A 17,628-nucleotide genomic window follows, 5' to 3' on the forward strand; every position below is an offset into this window, starting at 1 on the left:
ACATTTATGATCATATTTCTGTGCTGAACACAACGGCAGCAGTTACACAAACTAACACAAACACTATGAAAAGTGAAAAAAGAAAACGTGGATGTAATTGAAGAACAGAAAAGATCACTTAAAGGGTATTAAAAGTACTACGGTGTCATAAAACTATTTACTCATTTTAATATGATGTTTGAAGTGTCAGAGATGACAGGCAGCAGTACAAAGTACTCAAGTATAACATTAACGTACTTTGACTTCACTAGAGTGTTTCCATTTTATGTTACTTTATACTTCAACTCTACTACGATTTAAATGTAATGAGGCAAATATTGTGCTTTTTACTACATTGATTTGATAACTTTAATTGCAAGTTATATCGCAGATTAATATACAAAATACAGTGTACAAATACACTGATAGTGATGAACACATTAATGCATCAGTAAGTACAATACAGCAGTATAAAGATTATTCTGAAACAGGCCATTCTGCAGAAGTATTTACTGTTGGTACTAATACTTTTGTACTCTTACTTGAGTAATAACAGAGTATTTCTACACTGTTGCACTCTGGTCATCGGTGATGCTGTGCTCTGAGCTGGTGTTGGACTGGACTGCAGTATATCTGGAGGTATTTCTAATATGGTGGAAAGTACGCAGCAGTACAAAAAATAATAAAAAACTGATGAACATACATCTATAATAATAATTCAGTAACATAATAGACATTATTCTGCATAATGAGTACTTTTAATTTTGGCACTTGAAGTACACTTAAGTGAAATTTTGAATGCAGGACTACTTGTAACAGTATTTCTACACTGTGGAATTACTACTTTTACTAAGTACTTCTTCCACCACTGCCCACCTGTAACTTGCATCCTCCTCATGGAGTTTTGTAGCAGTACTCTGATCCTTTAGTTAAGTAAAAGTACCAACACGACAGTCTAATACTCCATAATGAGTACATACCTTGTAACTGATCTGCAAAGTCAACGGTGAGTTACAGGAAGTGATGTCACTAAGGGTTCACCTCCTGACTACAAACAGCTGCTTCCTTCCACCAGATGGCACCACCGTCACTCAAACGATGTCAAACCTTGTGGACCGCCTCGTCCTCCCAGAGCAGAGACACCTGCTGACTCACCTGGGAAACAGAGACTCCACACAGCTGCACAAAGTCCCACTCATTTTTCCCATAGACCACATCATGTGACGCACAGGTGGAGCACCTCTGCATTTGAACCATGGGAATCATTTCTATGGGGAATATGAATGGGACTTCTACATCCAGAAGCAGGAAAAGGGTCTGAAATGATTCCTCCCACTTCTCAACTCGACACACATTTGAGGACAAAAGAAAGTCTGCAAACCATCCACCTGCAGAAAGCTCTTTATTGTTGCCTCCCACTTCATGTACTGAGCAAGTTACAGTCTTTTAAAGAAAAGGAAAGAATCAAAGGAGAAGGACAGCAGCGTTAATTTCTCTCTCTACCATCTCTCTTATCATTTGGACGTCTACATGGGTTAGCTGAGGCGAGGCTCGGATCAGCAGGACAGAGGAGGCTCCCTCACACACAAACCACAAACTTAAACATGAAAACCCGAAAACCGCACAAAATATTATCTCTTATTTCAGACGTGCGTGCGCTTCATGATGCAGCACAGCAGAACAAACGAGCGACAGACAGACAGACCACCTTCCACAGGTTAAATGAGCCAAATCTAACAGTCAACTTTACTCTCCCTGCCTTAGTCAGCCTAAAAGAAGCTAAATGAACGAGGAAAATAAATTAGAAAGTAAATGAGTTGACAGTAAAAACGCTATTCTTAAAAAATATTCAAAGGAACAGGAAGCAACACTTAGACTGTCCATAATCAATCAGTTGACTTGATATAAACATACAGCTATCACATTAAAAAACCAAAGGAGGAAAGAAAGTGAATTCAGTGTCACACCTAAAAAAAAATCTACAAAATAACCGAAGCATACCGATGAAGCTAAATGAGTCAGAGTGAAAAAGTCCAGGTGACAGGAGGTCTACTGGTCTCCACTGGGAGCAGACTGGAGGTCACCAGCTGGGCGGCGCTGCAACATTTCTGCCTCACTGACTAAAAGGCACGGACAGTCTCTCACTGGGTTTGTTTTTTTTAGCAACCACCACAGCTGAGGATGATGATGAAGAGCTGCAGTTCCTCTCATGACCACTAGATGTCGCATCCAAGACTCAATCCTCTGAAATGTCTCTCTTATGTTTCATATAAGACAACAGCCTGCAGCTGGTTAGCTTAGCATAAAGGCTAAACACAGTTAACCTGGCTCGCTCCTCTAAACACTAATCTTTAGCGTCCACTCGCTGTTCACGTCGTTCGTCAGAGTTTGAAGCTTGTGATTGGACGTTTCGTGCTGAAATGCACCCTGGGAGTTGCGTTACCTATCATGCCTTCAGGTTTGCAGAAGCGTGAAGCTCCACCTTTTTATGAGTGAAGCGGACGTTTTTAATGCAGCTGTTAATCCCTTGGTCTGATGATTCAACCGTGAGTGTGTCATGATGATCCGATCCACTGAGTCACGTCAGACTGTCGATGGGAAACATGAACCAATCAGGTGGCCTGAATTAGATCCTCCCACTTCCAAACATGTACCTACTTGATATGTATGCAGGATACTGTATTAATTACTACTGTATGAGAACAATGTGAAGACAAAAGAAAGGCTGTCAGACTTCCAGTCTTTATGCTAAACTAAGCTAAGCTAACCAGCTGCTGGCTTTTTCGATCTTCTCATCTAACACAACGACAAAGTGACTGAACAGTGTCGAAGTATTTCTTTAAAAAGAATCAAGTTTTGGGGGTGTGTCTGCTTGACTGACAGTTGTTTCAGCCAATCACAGTCAGCCGTGGTGGTTGCTGATGTCTGCTCATCCCAGTCTTCTTTGATTAATGACTGTCTGAATCTAGTGACTGAAGATAACGTCAGCAAGTGGAAAACCAAAATCCAGAGTTTGATAAAACTGGACAGAAGTCAACGTGTCTTTACGTCCATGTTGTCCTGCAGTCTTTGCCTCCAGAGACGTCTCTCTGCCTGTTGAGCTTCTTTCAAACAACAATGTCGTCGACCTCCGGCTGAGCAACAGCCTTTCACAACAAGTGGACTTTTCCACTGGCTGCTTTTCAAAAACAACGAAAAAAAACAGTTTAACAGTCAGTAACCAAAAACCGTCTGGTTTCAGAGGGCGTGTCTACATGGCAACACTAATAGCTTTTGATTGGTCCTGGCATCTTGAGTGTACCATTGGCTGGGTGATCAGAGAGGGCGGGACATCAGGAAGAAACCAGCTGGACGTAGTTGGCGGGGTAGAGGCCGACCTGGCCGCTGCTCAGCTGTCCTTTACACCAGCCCTGCTCGTCTTCCTCGCCCAGCTTCAGCAGCTCCTCGCCTGGAATGAAGATGGCGGAAAGTCAGTTCACCATCAGCGAGTTCATACAACCACAATCACAGCGCAGGCGAAGACGCCACCTGTCCTCGGTTATCAGTCATCTGCTCCCGGTTCAGGATAAGCAGAGCTGACCTTTGCTAAGCTTTTCCAAACTAAGGTGTCTCCCTCTGAGGTCCCATCAGGTCCCATTAGTTCAGCGTCCCTCTACCCCCAGGAGGCACAACCACCTGCAGAGGACGGACTAAAGCTCCAGAGTCAGCCTGGCCAACCAGGGCCAACCTGCTGAGTGCATCCCCACCCAGACCTGAGCGTTACCACGGTCTCTGCAGCTCCGCAGAGCTTTTCAGCCTCTTTTATTATGGTTCAGTCCCGCTTCTCGTGTCTTATCAGAAGGACAAACCCCATGCATCTACATTTCTGGAGCTGTGCCGGACTTAATCAGATCTGCAGCCTCAGCACTCTCATCAACCCAAAGAGGACTTTACTGTCTTATTCAGTGGGACAAAAACACATTTCCTTCCCTGGTGGGACAACAAACACACTAAAAACAATCCATTTTATTCCCATGGTACTTTGTGCGACTCCTGTGTATTGTTCTCATTGGTCTCTGTAAGAGTTAGCTATATGCTACATATCTCAGACGGTTTTTTGTTTGTTTTTTAATAAATGAATGATGTGGAGATACACATCACACACTTCACAGATTAATATGAACATAACTCTGCCTCCTGCTACAGAGCGATGTGAGGAAGACCTGCAGGAGAGGCTTTTGATTGGGTGCATGATCAGAAATATATTGGTGTAAAGCAGCAGCTGTTTTCCCTCAAAGGTCTGATGCCGGTGGAAAAACAGAGCACAAGAATGAGATTTCTTCCTCTTCAGAGGCAGTGAACACAACACACGGGCCGTCTGGGATGTTTTATACTGAGAGTCTATGAACAGAAACAAACAGCACAGTGTGGGACAGTTTCATTACAGTGACGAGGTCCACGAGGGTCCTGTCTTACAGTGTGTCCACACGAAGCACAACGGCGTCTTATATTCCAATCAAACGGCAGATTTCACCACAGGAGACGAGTTTGCAGTCAGTGAGGACAATATAGACATCATAACCTTCAGGCATCAGAAGACTCAGTGTTCACAGAGAGACTGCTAACACACAGATCAGGTGATTAAAGGTGATTAAACTGTTTATTTAACTGGAAAAACTACATTTGTAAACATTGAGTACTGTGCACCTAATGAGAGTGATCTATCAATCACCTGACCGGCAGGTGGATGACATCAAGTCAGTGAGAGCGAAACACACAGTTAGCATTCAGACAGATGTGAGAGCTTCCAGCGGATCAGGAAGATAAAACCACTCAGAGGTTTATTTCCAGCAAGAACGGCTGAGTTCTTGGCTGAGACGACATATTTAATAAAGTTTTTATTTGCAACTGAAAGAGGAAACAATTCCACCAAAATAAAAGCATCAGTCCTCTGACTAACTGGAGCGGCTTTTATTTTCAAACAGACGTCAGATGTGAAGCTGCTCACACTTCACATCTGTCACAGCTGCAGCAGACACACACACTTCATTATATCTGAAACGATTGTTAGGATCCAGTTCAAGTCAGGAATAAAGCACACAAGGATAATTTTATAAAATGAGAGAATTTTAGATAAAAATAGAAGTTAAATTAGCTTTAAGCTGTTTGTCAGTTTCGTGCTCTACACACAGATGACGGCCAGCTTTCATTTCACCTTTCAATCATCTGTGTGAGGTTCACTGAACCTCCAGCGAGAAGCTGAGCGCTTCACAGCAGCGACTGACGTGCAGACTGAGGGAGGATCCAACAGGTGTGTGTTTTACAGGTGTGTCCTCGCTGCATTAGTCAGACTGCGTTTGGTCATCATGTCTGAAACAACGTGTTTGACATGAGTGTGTGTGAATGTGTTAGAACGAGGCATCACAGGTGACCAGGAAGACCAGAAACATCTAATAATAAACTTTTTAATAAGACAAAGATGAAAGGTCTCAGATTCATCAAAGCTGTGATTTCACAAAAATGTGCAAATCAGTTTCAATGCTGATATCAATTTTTTCATCCTGATAAATATCTTCATGCTAACTGCCTTTTAGGTTCTTCAATGTGATGAGCAAAACACTCTTTCAGGAGAAAAAAGCAGAACAAATGGGCTCAGTTTTATTCTGAGGTCCTGTTTGTATTGATTTTATGTATACACACACAATACAAACCTATAGAAACTGAGAGGGAGTGTTGCTTTTAATAGTTTTTAACCTCTCATCTCTTTATCACCACAGTTTTCAGTTTCACATGATGACTTTGAGCCAGTAGTCCTGATGAATAACCTGCTTCACCCTCTTTGCTTCAGTGACACTGAAGCTCTCATTGGTCTTAATCTCAGGAAGCTAACATTCAATCCTTTCAGAATCAAAGTTCCACTCTGTTTTGCACATTTTATGAAACGACAGCATTCATCAAACTAAAACTGATCAATCAAACCAACAATGGATGCCGCCCTGTGATGCCTCTCTTCCATCAGCATTAGTAAGTGTTAATACCTGCTTTAAAGCTGATCTCATCAGCCTCCTGGCCCGTGTAATCATAGAGCGCTCGGACTCGCACCGCCTCTACCTGATCCTCCTCGTCCTCCGCCTCCCCGACGCCATTCACCTCCAGCACCTTCTTAGGACTTTCGTCGTCCGACCAGTCTGACGAATAATCTTTCACCCTGAGACAGGACGAGGTGGACACAGAGACAGAGAGTCATGCAGTCTGAAAGGTTCACCTGTCCACCACCAAATACTGCTTATGATTCTGAAAAATCGTGTTGCACCTGAATGCAGCATTACGAGTTTCAAATCAGAGAGAGAAAAATCTGATAAACACGTTCATCAGTAGAAGTGATGGTACTTTGAAAGCTTTACTTTGAAATCGACTGTGTGCTCTGTTCAAGCACAAATACAATTAAGTTAAATTAGGTAAAATACAAACTTAAAAACAGTTACAGCTACAATATTTTTAACCTCCCTGAGTTACTTTATATCAGCTTTAAACTGGTCTTTTTTGCCTGTACATAATACACAGCACCAACAAACACTTCCTGAGTGGAACAAAAGAAATGCGACTTTGCCTTTGACAGATTTGTAAATGAAACCTCTGCAACATTAAAATGTGCTAAATAAACCAATATGCATTTACTCAAGGTGTCTGTAAAGTCCTGGACTATAAGTTTATTGACTCTTGAAGCAAAGCACAACACAGTTTTTATTGAATATTCAGCCAATTTCAACACACACCGGCTGCAGGCGACACATTATATACAACTGGAGGACAGCATTAGCATTAGCACATCTGCTAGCCCTCTTGAGTGCTAGCAAGTGTTGTGCTAGCACTTTGGAGAACTAGCACAGAGCAGAGCAGCATGCTACAATACAGAGGCCTCCAACTGTCAGACCTGAGATCACTTCATGAAGCCATCCACAAGTTTAGGAATTCTGATTATATCCAAATATTTCTTAGAATTTTCTTTGCAATTTAGATTTTTCTTTAAGTACAATCATTTGATTTTCAAGCGAGGCGCAGCTCAGCGGATTTACTCAACATGTGGACCGATATGATGATGATTCTGCAGCGTTTCTTTTCTCCACTGTGAGTTCAAGCGTCTCCTCCAGGAGAGAACAACCTGGCCAGTGGTCCACAGGTAGTCTGAGACCCCTGCTGGCGTCCCTCAATTCCTTCAAAATACGTTCAAATAAGTTTTCAAAGACTTTTTAGTGCAAGTGCTTGTGGGGGTTGTGAGCATGATACGGTAAATATGGCTAAATATGGTAACAACATCTCTAATTCACACACACACGCACGCACGCACACACATGCGCGCGCACACACACACACACACACACACACACACACACAGGACAGCATACAGACACAGGTTTCTAGATACTAATTAAAGTGTGTTGTGTGCAGGATGTTAGCTCCTCAGGGTGACTACAAGGTAACAAACTAAACTACCCGCTGCCTCTGTACTTGTCTCTGTACTCACACACTCACTCTCACACACACACACACACACACATACACACACACACACACACACACACACACACACACACACACACACACACACACACACACACACACACACACACACACACACACACACACACACACACACACACACACACACACACACACACACACACACACTGCAGTCCTTTAATGCAGCGTGGTAATAACGCTGATCGTTCGTCTGCAGCTGACGTGCAGGTGCGTCCTCTTACCTGCTGGTGTCCACGGTGATGGGGCTCGGTGGGACGTCGTCTCCGCCTGAGGGGACGATGTTGGTGAGGGTGACCACGTTGTCCTGAGAGTGTCCGCCTCGCACCTTCCTGCTGATGGAGCGACTCGCGTCCGGAGACCACTCCTGCAAACAGGAGCAGAACGTACACACGGTTTTAAACTGGTCTCATCACTGAAGCAGGACTTCTTGTATGTCCACTGCGTCCTACAAACGTTTTACAGATACTGACGTGACATTAACGAGTCAGTCAGCTGACTCACCTGCACTTGTCAACTTGTGCACCTGTTGTGTTTGTTGTTGTGTGTTTGTGGCAGTGCAGCCTGTGAATAACATGAAACCTCCTCCTGCTGTTTCCTGCTCGTCTCTTCCCTCTTGTCTCTTGTCTCAGTACATTTATGTTCTGACCATAGAGGATCTTGGGAAATTAAAGGAAATTCATTCACTGCTTTTAGTGGCTGCAATTTTCAGCTATATTTACTGAGTCGAATTTACAAAACTCAGAGGAAAATTGTGGAGGTACAGGCCAAGTTCATTTCTCTGTGTGTTCAGAGAGACGTGGTGGACTGCAGATAAAGGAAAGACACATATTCACCCGGGCTGGTGTGAATCGACTGCATGAGTTGAAAATGTTGCACTGGGGGCTTCATGAATGAAGCGTTACTTCATAAATGTACAGAGACAAGAGGAGAAAGAAGAGAGATTGCAGGGAAATAATGAGAAGAAAAGGAGTCCCTGCTGAGTTCAGAGGTCAGGCCGAGCTGCCACACAAACACGCTCTGCTAGCTAGCTTAAAGCTAATGTTTGTACAGCGGGCACGCTGGCTGTTTGAGGCAAATAAATACTGATAACAGACTGATTTGCAATTCTATGAAAAACTGCAGCATTTTCTGCTCTAGAAATATTAAATATATGTGCTTATAACTGGAAAATTATAATGAATGAAGATTAAAACTTGTCTAAAACAGTGAAAACTCAACAAAAACAGTCGCTGTGACAATTATCTCCAAAAACCTCACAAATCCAACAAAGTCAAGAGGAACTGAATGAAGTCCTTTTACTTTTTACAACTCCTGATGTGGATTTTTCGTTCAAATCACACTGCTAAGACAAAAGGTAAGTGTGCTTTTTGTGTCTGACTGGCGGGTTAATGAAGGCTGTGGCCTTGTGGTGGATAATCAATGAGCCAATCAGAACACGGCCTGACAAAAACAAACACAGACTCACTCCGGTCATAATAACTGGGCGCTGACAGAAGGAGGCTGGAGGTACAGTTACTGGTATTTACAGTCTAAGTGCAGAACAACCTCCACACGATCAGCGCAACAGGAGGTGTGTGTGTGTGTGTGTGTGTGTGTGTGTGTGTGTGTGTGTGCGTGTGGATGTTGGGACAATGGCTCTCTGTTTGCGTGTCAGCGGCGCTGTGGGAACGCTGGGAGATTCCTCAGAGGACAGAAGAGATTCGTTTCTCTCTGCCAGCATCTCTCTTTACTTTTCAGTCATGGAGAAACTGGGGGGGCTAAGCAGAGTTCACGCTGTCATTACAGGAAGGATTCGCACTGTTTACGACGCTGAAAGTCTCAACTTCCTGCTCTGTAGGTGTTTCAAAAAACAGCTGAATGATCCTTTAAGCTGTTTGTGCAGCACTGACCCTCCATAAACACAACCTTCACTCTGTTCAGGCCTCAGCTGACGTTCTTTATCATTACACTGAAACCTAACAGGGTGAAACTTGTGTGTTAATGTTAACGTGTTTGTCACAGCAGCAGCAACAGTTAGAGTTTCAGTAACCTCTCATCCTGTCAGGGGAGAAGCTTTGGCAGCAAAACACACCCAGCTGTGAGTTCCACTGTCACAACGTTTCTAACGTTCAGTGTCTGTTGAAAGTGTTTCAGAGGTGTTCAGAGGATGGAGTTTGTGCTGCTGTTGAATTGTTTCGCCTTGCACCGAGAGGCGTTTCTATTATTTTGTCTTCCCTCGCTGATAGAAATGAGACTTGGCCTTCACTTCCATTGATAACAGATAGAGAAACAGCTGAGAGCTCCACAGATTTGTGCTGATCTTTCAAAACATGAAGTTCTGGGTTTCAAATGTCAACATCTGCCTCTTTGTGCCTGTAAAACCTCGCGTGTTTGGCGATCTTTCCCTGCAGTTGTTGACCTTAAATGAACGACACTGCAGCTCTGAACTCATACGCTGCCACTCGACAGCCGACATATTCTGTGCTAAAGGAGCAAACACTCCTTGGTCTGAAAGAGCTGCAGTGTGAACAAACCTTCCAACATCTGATTTTTATATATCAAACGCAGAGAAAAGACAAATCTGAACTCTTCAGTCAGACTTTCTGTGCTCCACTTTGTACATTTTTACGTATTATGTGTCGACTCTTTTGTATGACTTGAAATTCTAGGATCCAGGTCGGGACCAGCACACACACACACACACACGCGCACGCACGCACGCGCACACGCACGCGCACACACACACGCACAGTCAGTGTGTAGCTGCCAAAAATGAAAGTGAGGGTGGGAGGCAGGAATCCAGACGATTGTATCTCCATTATGACTTGACAATTGGGTGTGCAGATCTTCTTACGGACAGAAAATAGAACAATGCAGCGACTCTTTCATGCTGAACGCAGAGAGTGAGGAGGGTGTGGGAATATCTACGTGGAGCTGATCGTAATCAGTCATATCATCCTGACGCTGCATTCACAAAACCTCTCTGGAAATGATTTTAGAGAAAGACGCTCAAAGCAGACGTCTCACTCTTCCTCTATTTCTACCTCCAGGAAAAGCTTCTGACTGTAAGGGTGAATCCCATTTCTCTTTTCTACCCCTACCCCTTAACCCTACCCCTTGTCCCTTGCCCCTTGAAACAGAGTGCCAAGGGGTAGGGCCGAAAGTCAACCCCTCCGAATTGGGACACCCCTTCGACAATCGCGTACGTCATCAGTAGTCGCCGCTGCCTCTTATGTAGGCAGATGCAACAAGCGTTTGCCGGAGATTTCGGGCAATCATGCCGTCTGCCGCTGTGGTAATCTCTGTTGCGTGGGCTATTGGGACACATGGATAACTGTGATCTCATGATCTCTGATCTCATATAAACCAGTGATATTAATGTTACTTGGGTTACAACATCCATATAACATGTTAGCACGGATTGTCGCAATTCGTACACAACTTCAATGGAGTTACAGGCTAATGCTACCGTCACATTCGATTTGTGTATGACATTCCTGCATGTTGTATCCCATAACGCTGTCAATGTAACCGAATACCAGCAGCGAGGTTGCCAAAGTTATTATTGATAACGTTATCACTGCAGATTATCATCAGGGCTGCCCACAGAGCACCGCTAGTGGCATTCAGCCAGGCAACAGTAACCACGTAACTGAAGCCTTGACTACTATCGATTTTTTTCGGGGGATTTTTTACGAGGAAAATGACCACTACACATTGAAACAACGTTAAAATAGACAATAAAGTGGTTTTCGTACATTTTAAAACTTTATTCATGGAGAAAATACTTCGTAAATCGAAATCTGTCGTACCCCTCCGTTTGGAGTGTGCCTCGGAAAAATCTCCATTTGGAGGGGTACATAGCCCTACCACTTCCCCCTACCCCTCCGTCATAATGGGAATTGGGACACCCCTACCCCTCCACGTGAACGCGCAAAACGGAGGGGGAGGGCCAAGGGGGAGGGCCAAGGGGTGAAATGGGATTCAGCCTAAGTACTCACTGAAGCTGCAAACACTGATGCACATATTTTAAAATGAAAGCTTTAAAAAAGCTCTACAGAGCAGATAAATGTAAAGAAGACAACAAGAAAATCTGAGCTTTTCAACATACATGAGGCAAAACTGCAGATGGTTGAGAGCTTGTCATGCTCAGCAGCTTTGACTTTTTCAGAAATAAGCTCATTCGATTTCCAGTGCAGAGTCAGATGAGAAGATCGACACTACTCTCAGTTCTGTACAGGTAACATGAAGCTACAGCCAGGAGACCGTTAGCTTAGCATAAACCTGAACCGTTGGTGCTTTGCCTCAATGAAAAATGCTGCATTTCTTGTATGAAAGGTGCTAACAAATAAAGAGTAGTAGTAGTTCTGTGTCCCAGAATCTGTTGTCCACAGTGGCCGCTCTGAAGAGCTGAGGTGAAACCTGTACATTTCCACTGACTAAATAAACCTGTGTGTGTGTGTGTGTGTGTGTGTGTGTGTGTGTGTGCCAGACATTCCTGACCCCACTCAGAGCTCTGTCACACAACAAGGCTTTCATTAGGAGCCTGTTTAATATTCAGTCTGTCTCTCGAAGTGCACAAACACACACACACACACACACACACACACACACACACACACACACACACACACACACACACACACACACACACACACACACACACACAGAACACTACTGCAGTCCTGCACAGTACTCTTATTTTATTGTTCAAAGAAAAAAATGAATGAATTAAGTTATAGAAAAAATTCAACGTATGAATTGAGATAAAGTGTGTGTGTGTGTGTGTGTGTGTGTGTGTGTGTGTGTGTGTGTGTGTGTGTGTGTGTGTGTGTGTGTGTGTTCGTCCACACCTCAAACTGTGGCCAGTTCATGCTCATTCCCGGGCCGTGGGTGTTCCTCCACCATCTGAGATCTTCACTGTCATTGGCTGCTTGGATGGTCTGACCCAGGTCCCGGTAAAGGCTTTTGAACCTATTGGACAAAGCAACTGTCAATCATCACATCTACACCTTCTAAATTAAGTCATTACCAGACCTGTCAACAGTGACATATTTATAGATACCCTGCTCTCCCACTGCCCCCATTGAACTAATTTCCCATATATTTCCCGTATTTTTCACATTTCCATAACATATTTAAAAATGTAAAAAAATAACATGCTGCTGTAACATCTAGTGACGAGGAGTCATTCACTCAAATGGCACCTGCCAATAAAATGAGGCAGAGGAGAGAAGAAGAGGAGGAGGAGGAGGAGGAAGGGGACATTAGATAGTTAAACTGTGTCACAGTGTGACAGCAGCTGATTTGATTCTTTGTAGACATCAACATATTGATCACTGCAGCTTTAAAAGTTCGCAGTTGCACCTTTAGTCAACATTTGTTTTTTGTGGTATTTGTTGCTCTGATGGCTGAATTCGTGTTCATACACTGGATTAGACTCTGCAGCAGGTTCCTGCTCACAGTGTGTATTCTGCGGGCTGGGCCTTTAAATTCCAGATAAGATTATTGTAAGTGTGTATTTTCTAGTCATGATTATGAGTTCTGTGCTGAAGATATGAAGGAAAAACCTGCATCTATTCATCCACATTCAAACCTTCTTCTTCTAAATGCCAGACGGCTGTTTGAAGGCCGTCGTTCCTCTTGAGTCCTGCTGACTGCATTCAACACTTACCTGTCACTGATCAACCTGTTTACCTGTGGAATGTTCCAAACAGGTGTTTTTGGAGCATTCCAGGACTTTCTCAGTGTCGCTGCATCAGATTCACAATAAGCAGATATTCATGTAATCTGTTTCTCTTAAACTGCCCTTCAGTACGTTACATTTGAAACTATTTAAAACAAAAATGTTAATATTAACATTAATTTTTGCCTTTTCCTGTGAAATGCTGGATACTTTTACCTCTTGAGGACTCTTAACATTCATTAAAATGACACAAATTACGAAGAAGTGAAGACCCCTCAGGCCTGTGACAAGCGGCAGCATGTGGACACCGCTTCATTTTATGGGTATGTTCACATTTTACCAAGTCTGCTATAAAAAAAATACTGTCCATATGTACTCTGAATCACTCTTTAGTGGCTGTCATCATTCCTCCTGTTCAACAGAACTTCGACAGATGCCCACTTGATTCATATTAAAGTCAGAACATATTTCTACACCGAACAGACGGGAATCACATTAACGTGTAAAATCCAGCCGGCGTGGACAGGAGGAACCATTACAGTGAGCAAAACGCTTTAAATGTCCGTCTGGGTGTAAGAGAGGCGCTTTAAGGCAGACTTGAAAAAATGTGCCCTTTAACGGGCCACGGGACAAAGAGCTGGTGAAGCCCTCACGCATGGTGAGTGACTTCAGGTAATGACAGACTCCATAAATGAGGGCTGGACTCCAGGCCTGGACCGAGGTCCCCGGAGGAGGCAGGTGGTCTTTCATTAGTCGGGCTGGACCAGGAGCCTGGACAGTGTCTCTGTGCTTCACTCATCAACTTGAACTGCCGACTTGATTTTGGAGACTAAACTGTTTTGGGCTTAAGTGGATCTTTAAGAAACAAAGACAAACAAGTTGAAGCCACCGGAGGACTTTTCCAAATCTCATCACTGCACAACTCACACAGTTAATTAAAGATCGCTCCTTGTGCAATATTTGGACAAAGATCTCGCTGGACTTTACCAATCGTGGTGACTGTGGTAACAGTGGCTTGTTCAAATAGAAGGAGAGGTCGATAGTTAATGGACAACAACGTGAGTTTCCTATTAACTCGTGTACACATCGAAACCTCGACAGTTCTGGATGCCTTCGTTCTGAGTCACAGACCACGAATCACCAAACGCCCTCTTTTCTCTTAAGATGCCCGTGCGTATGTGTGCGTGTGTCCTACCCATCTTTGGAGGACAGGTCCAGGTGTGTGTGGATGTCCAGCAGGACCTCCTTGAAGAAGCGCAGCCTCTTGCGCTCGGCCTCCTGCGTGAGGTCGAACACCTGCTCCATGTCCTCCATGTAGCGAGGGTTACAGCGGTTCAGCTCCTCCAGGGCCTTCGTGTAGCGCTCCTTCGCCTGCCACACACACGTGCGCACACACACACACACACACACACACACACACACACACACACACACACACACACACACACACACACACACACACACACACACACACACACACACACACACACACACACACGTGTGAGACGTTCAGGTGTCTGTTACAGCTGCTGATGAGAGGCTGTGACTGTATCTACTGTTACAATCAATTTAAAACCATCTTCATCTCAGTGAGTGAAATGTTTTCACTCCTCTCAGCTCCCATTTAAAAAAAAATGCTTCATGTCAACTGTTTAAGAGACAACATGTCCTAACAGTCTCTTTTAGCTCAGAGTGCGGTTTTCCTTTCAACCTGACGGCTTGCTCGGTGTTGTTAACTTGATGACGTGCTGGAGGCGCGGTGGTTTGCACCAATAGCAGTAAGAGCGTGGCTCCGGCTAAACATGGCTGATAAATCTTAGCGTTTACACAAAGTTATAGCAACAACAGTCTGACAAATACAACACATTTCCTGCAGCTGGAAGGGATCGATCTGAGTTAGCAGTAACTTAACGGCTGTGGGGCGTTCAGCTGAGCGACTGATGAAAACTAAGAAGTTACCTCTGCCCTAATGTCTGTGGCAGGAACACAAACTGGGCGTGTCTGATTGAAACTGAAGGACATTTTCAGGTATTTTCTCCCCACACTGTTCAGTGATTCATGATACTGGTTTCATGTCCTCGTCCAGAGCTGCTTGTTTAGGTTGCCTCTGGTGGCCTGACACAGCTCTGTGACCGAGCGATCCCGAGTTTGTGTCAGGATTTCCCTGTTTTTGGTTCATGGCTTCCCCTCTCCTGAGCCGCTGCAGAGCCCAGAACAGCCGAGACAAGAGACAAGCCCGGTCATGTTTCAGAAGTCAAACACACACACAGGTATGTTTTTCTGGACTCGCTGACACGCCCAGCCTGGTGTGTGTGCAGCTACGCATGGGACTGTGTGTGTGTGTGTATGTGTGTGTGTGTGTGTGTGTGTGTGTGTGTGTGTGTGTGTGCGTGCGTGCGTGCGTGTTTCAGCTTTGTACTTTCTCGGCCTCCTGGCTGCAGCGCTCCACCCGGACCGTGTATTTGCGGACTTCCTCCTGTGACTTGGTCGGGTCGGCCTTGGCGTGCGTTTCCCTGGTAACCGCCGTCCACTCCTCCTTCCTGGTCTGATGGTAGGTCTTCTTACTGGACTCCACCTTGACACACACACACACACACACATTGGCACAATGGATGTAAAATTCTAACACCAGAAACATGATTGGTTCACAAACAAACATGGCTCCTGTGTTATTTTTACAATGACAACATATTAGATGAATGTTAAAATGTCACTGTAACTATACGTGTATATACGTGTTTATACTATAAATCGCAGCCGAGTCAGACCCCCGCAGACCGCCCTCACCTCTTTCAGCTTGCGGACCCAGGGTTTCTGTGCTTTGCGGAAGCCGTCGTCTGCGTCCTTGGTCTCCTTGAAGCCTCCCATCATCTGCTTGTGGAAGGCGTCCTTCTGCCAGTTGCGCGTCTTCTCGCTGTCCTCGCCCGCCAGCCGCTCCCGCAGCTCCAGGTGCAGCTCGCTGAGCCGGTCGGCTGCCTGCATAAAGGCATGCCACGCTTTCTCCAGAGTACCATACTGAGGACCTGAGGGTTAAGAGCGGGGAGAGGAGTTAGCTCTTAGCATTTAGCTTGAAACGAAAAAACAGGCAGCGACCGTGTTCGAGCTCGCTGAGATGAACCTGCAGACATATTCTAAGGAACAATTAGTTTGATTGTGAAGAGATTTCCAGCCAGTCTTTGAAATATACTATAAACTGAGTCAGTGAGTGTTTGAGCATCAAAGCTCATCGCTTCAGTAAAAGCAGTGTTTAAGTTAAGTTAATGTTAAGCACTAAAACGTTTGTTCCAACTCAACAGACATCTTTGAGTGCGCTGCAGTCTGATCACAGCACAAACTAATGTCGCAAAGCTTCAAGGCTTTCCTTAAAAGACTTTTGTGGAGCTTCATAAAAATGTTTCTTGTGTTAAAACTGGGATTAATTCATAGAGAAGCTGCAGCAAAACCCGAAGCTTCACTTAAACTAAATGGCTTGTTTGCAGACCTAAAAGACATAAAGTACAACTTAGTGTTTGGTGTCACATCTCTGCTCTGATCAGCGTTCTAAACTCACCTTTCTCCACGACGTTCCTCCACCTCTTGGCCCAGTCGCTCAGCTGCAGAGCGTAGCTCTTCTCTATCTTCGCCCTCTCCTGGAAGCAGCTGACCAGCTCGTTACAGAGCCGGTGACCGTCGTCGATCCGCTTCACCGTCCTTTTGTAGTTCCCCGGCTGCAGAGGGACACAACGCAAACAATGACTGAGGACAGAGAGGAGAGTTGATCTGCCACTTCAATGCATGTTAGCAGCATGCTAATATGAGCATGGCAAAAAGACGCTAAGGATGTTCAGTGGACCGGTGATGAGTTACAGAAGACTGGAATAGAGATAAGAGTGAAAGAAAGAGACAGACAGACAGACAGACAGACAGACAGACAGACAGACAGACAGACAGACAGACAGACAGAGGAGTTGAAGGCAGGTCGTCTTTCCTGATGGAGGCCTGTGAAGCCAGCAGTCAATCAGCAGGGACTCATTAGTGTCCGTGTCTCTGTCCAAACACCACAGACTGTTGCTGCCTCATCTGACTGCTTAGTCGTAGTACTGCAGTATCTGATCTGGTAAAATCATTCAAGTGCAGAGATAATATCTGCTGTTTGCTGCTAAATGGTTTTGTACTGCTAGCCGGGCCGGCTGTGGCTCAGTAAGTAGAGCAGGTCGTCCACTAATCACAGGGTTGGTGGTTCTGTCCAAGTCGAAGTGTCCTTGGGCAAAACACTGAACCCCGATTTGCTCCAGATGGTCGGACCAGCACGTCAGGCGGTTAGCAATAATGCTAGCTCGCTGCCATCAGTGTGTGAGTGTGAATGCTTTCAATAAAACTACAGCCATTAATGTGAGAGCACGTATTCTGAATTCAGTGCACAAGATAATAATTTATATTCATCATTCCTCTTTCCATTACTGCAATGAGAGAGAGTGTGTGTG

The 17,628-nt window shown here is 44.6% G+C and overlaps 1 protein-coding gene across 2 annotated transcripts in view; it reads right to left on the reverse strand.

Moving 5' to 3' along the window:
* Window positions 1–1,362: 1,362 nt before the first annotated feature.
* pacsin3 (protein kinase C and casein kinase substrate in neurons 3) overlaps window positions 1,363–17,628 on the reverse strand; it is a 31,341-nt gene continuing 15,075 nt past the window's right edge. For both annotated transcript variants that reach the window (XM_070966477.1, XM_070966485.1), the window contains exons 3-10: window positions 16,716–16,872; window positions 15,953–16,188; window positions 15,585–15,740; window positions 14,361–14,536; window positions 12,333–12,453; window positions 7,722–7,864; window positions 5,997–6,166; window positions 1,363–3,427 (exon numbers count right to left, since the gene is read on the reverse strand). In XM_070966477.1, coding sequence (XP_070822578.1) covers window positions 3,312–3,427; window positions 5,997–6,166; window positions 7,722–7,864; window positions 12,333–12,453; window positions 14,361–14,536; window positions 15,585–15,740; window positions 15,953–16,188; window positions 16,716–16,872 — 1,275 coding nt within the window. In that variant the 3' untranslated portion in view covers window positions 1,363–3,311. The remainder of the gene's footprint in view (window positions 3,428–5,996; window positions 6,167–7,721; window positions 7,865–12,332; window positions 12,454–14,360; window positions 14,537–15,584; window positions 15,741–15,952; window positions 16,189–16,715; window positions 16,873–17,628) is intronic.

This window comes from Chaetodon trifascialis, chromosome 1 (assembly GCF_039877785.1).
Source record: "Chaetodon trifascialis isolate fChaTrf1 chromosome 1, fChaTrf1.hap1, whole genome shotgun sequence".
Classification (NCBI taxonomy): Eukaryota; Metazoa; Chordata; class Actinopteri; order Chaetodontiformes; family Chaetodontidae; genus Chaetodon; species Chaetodon trifascialis.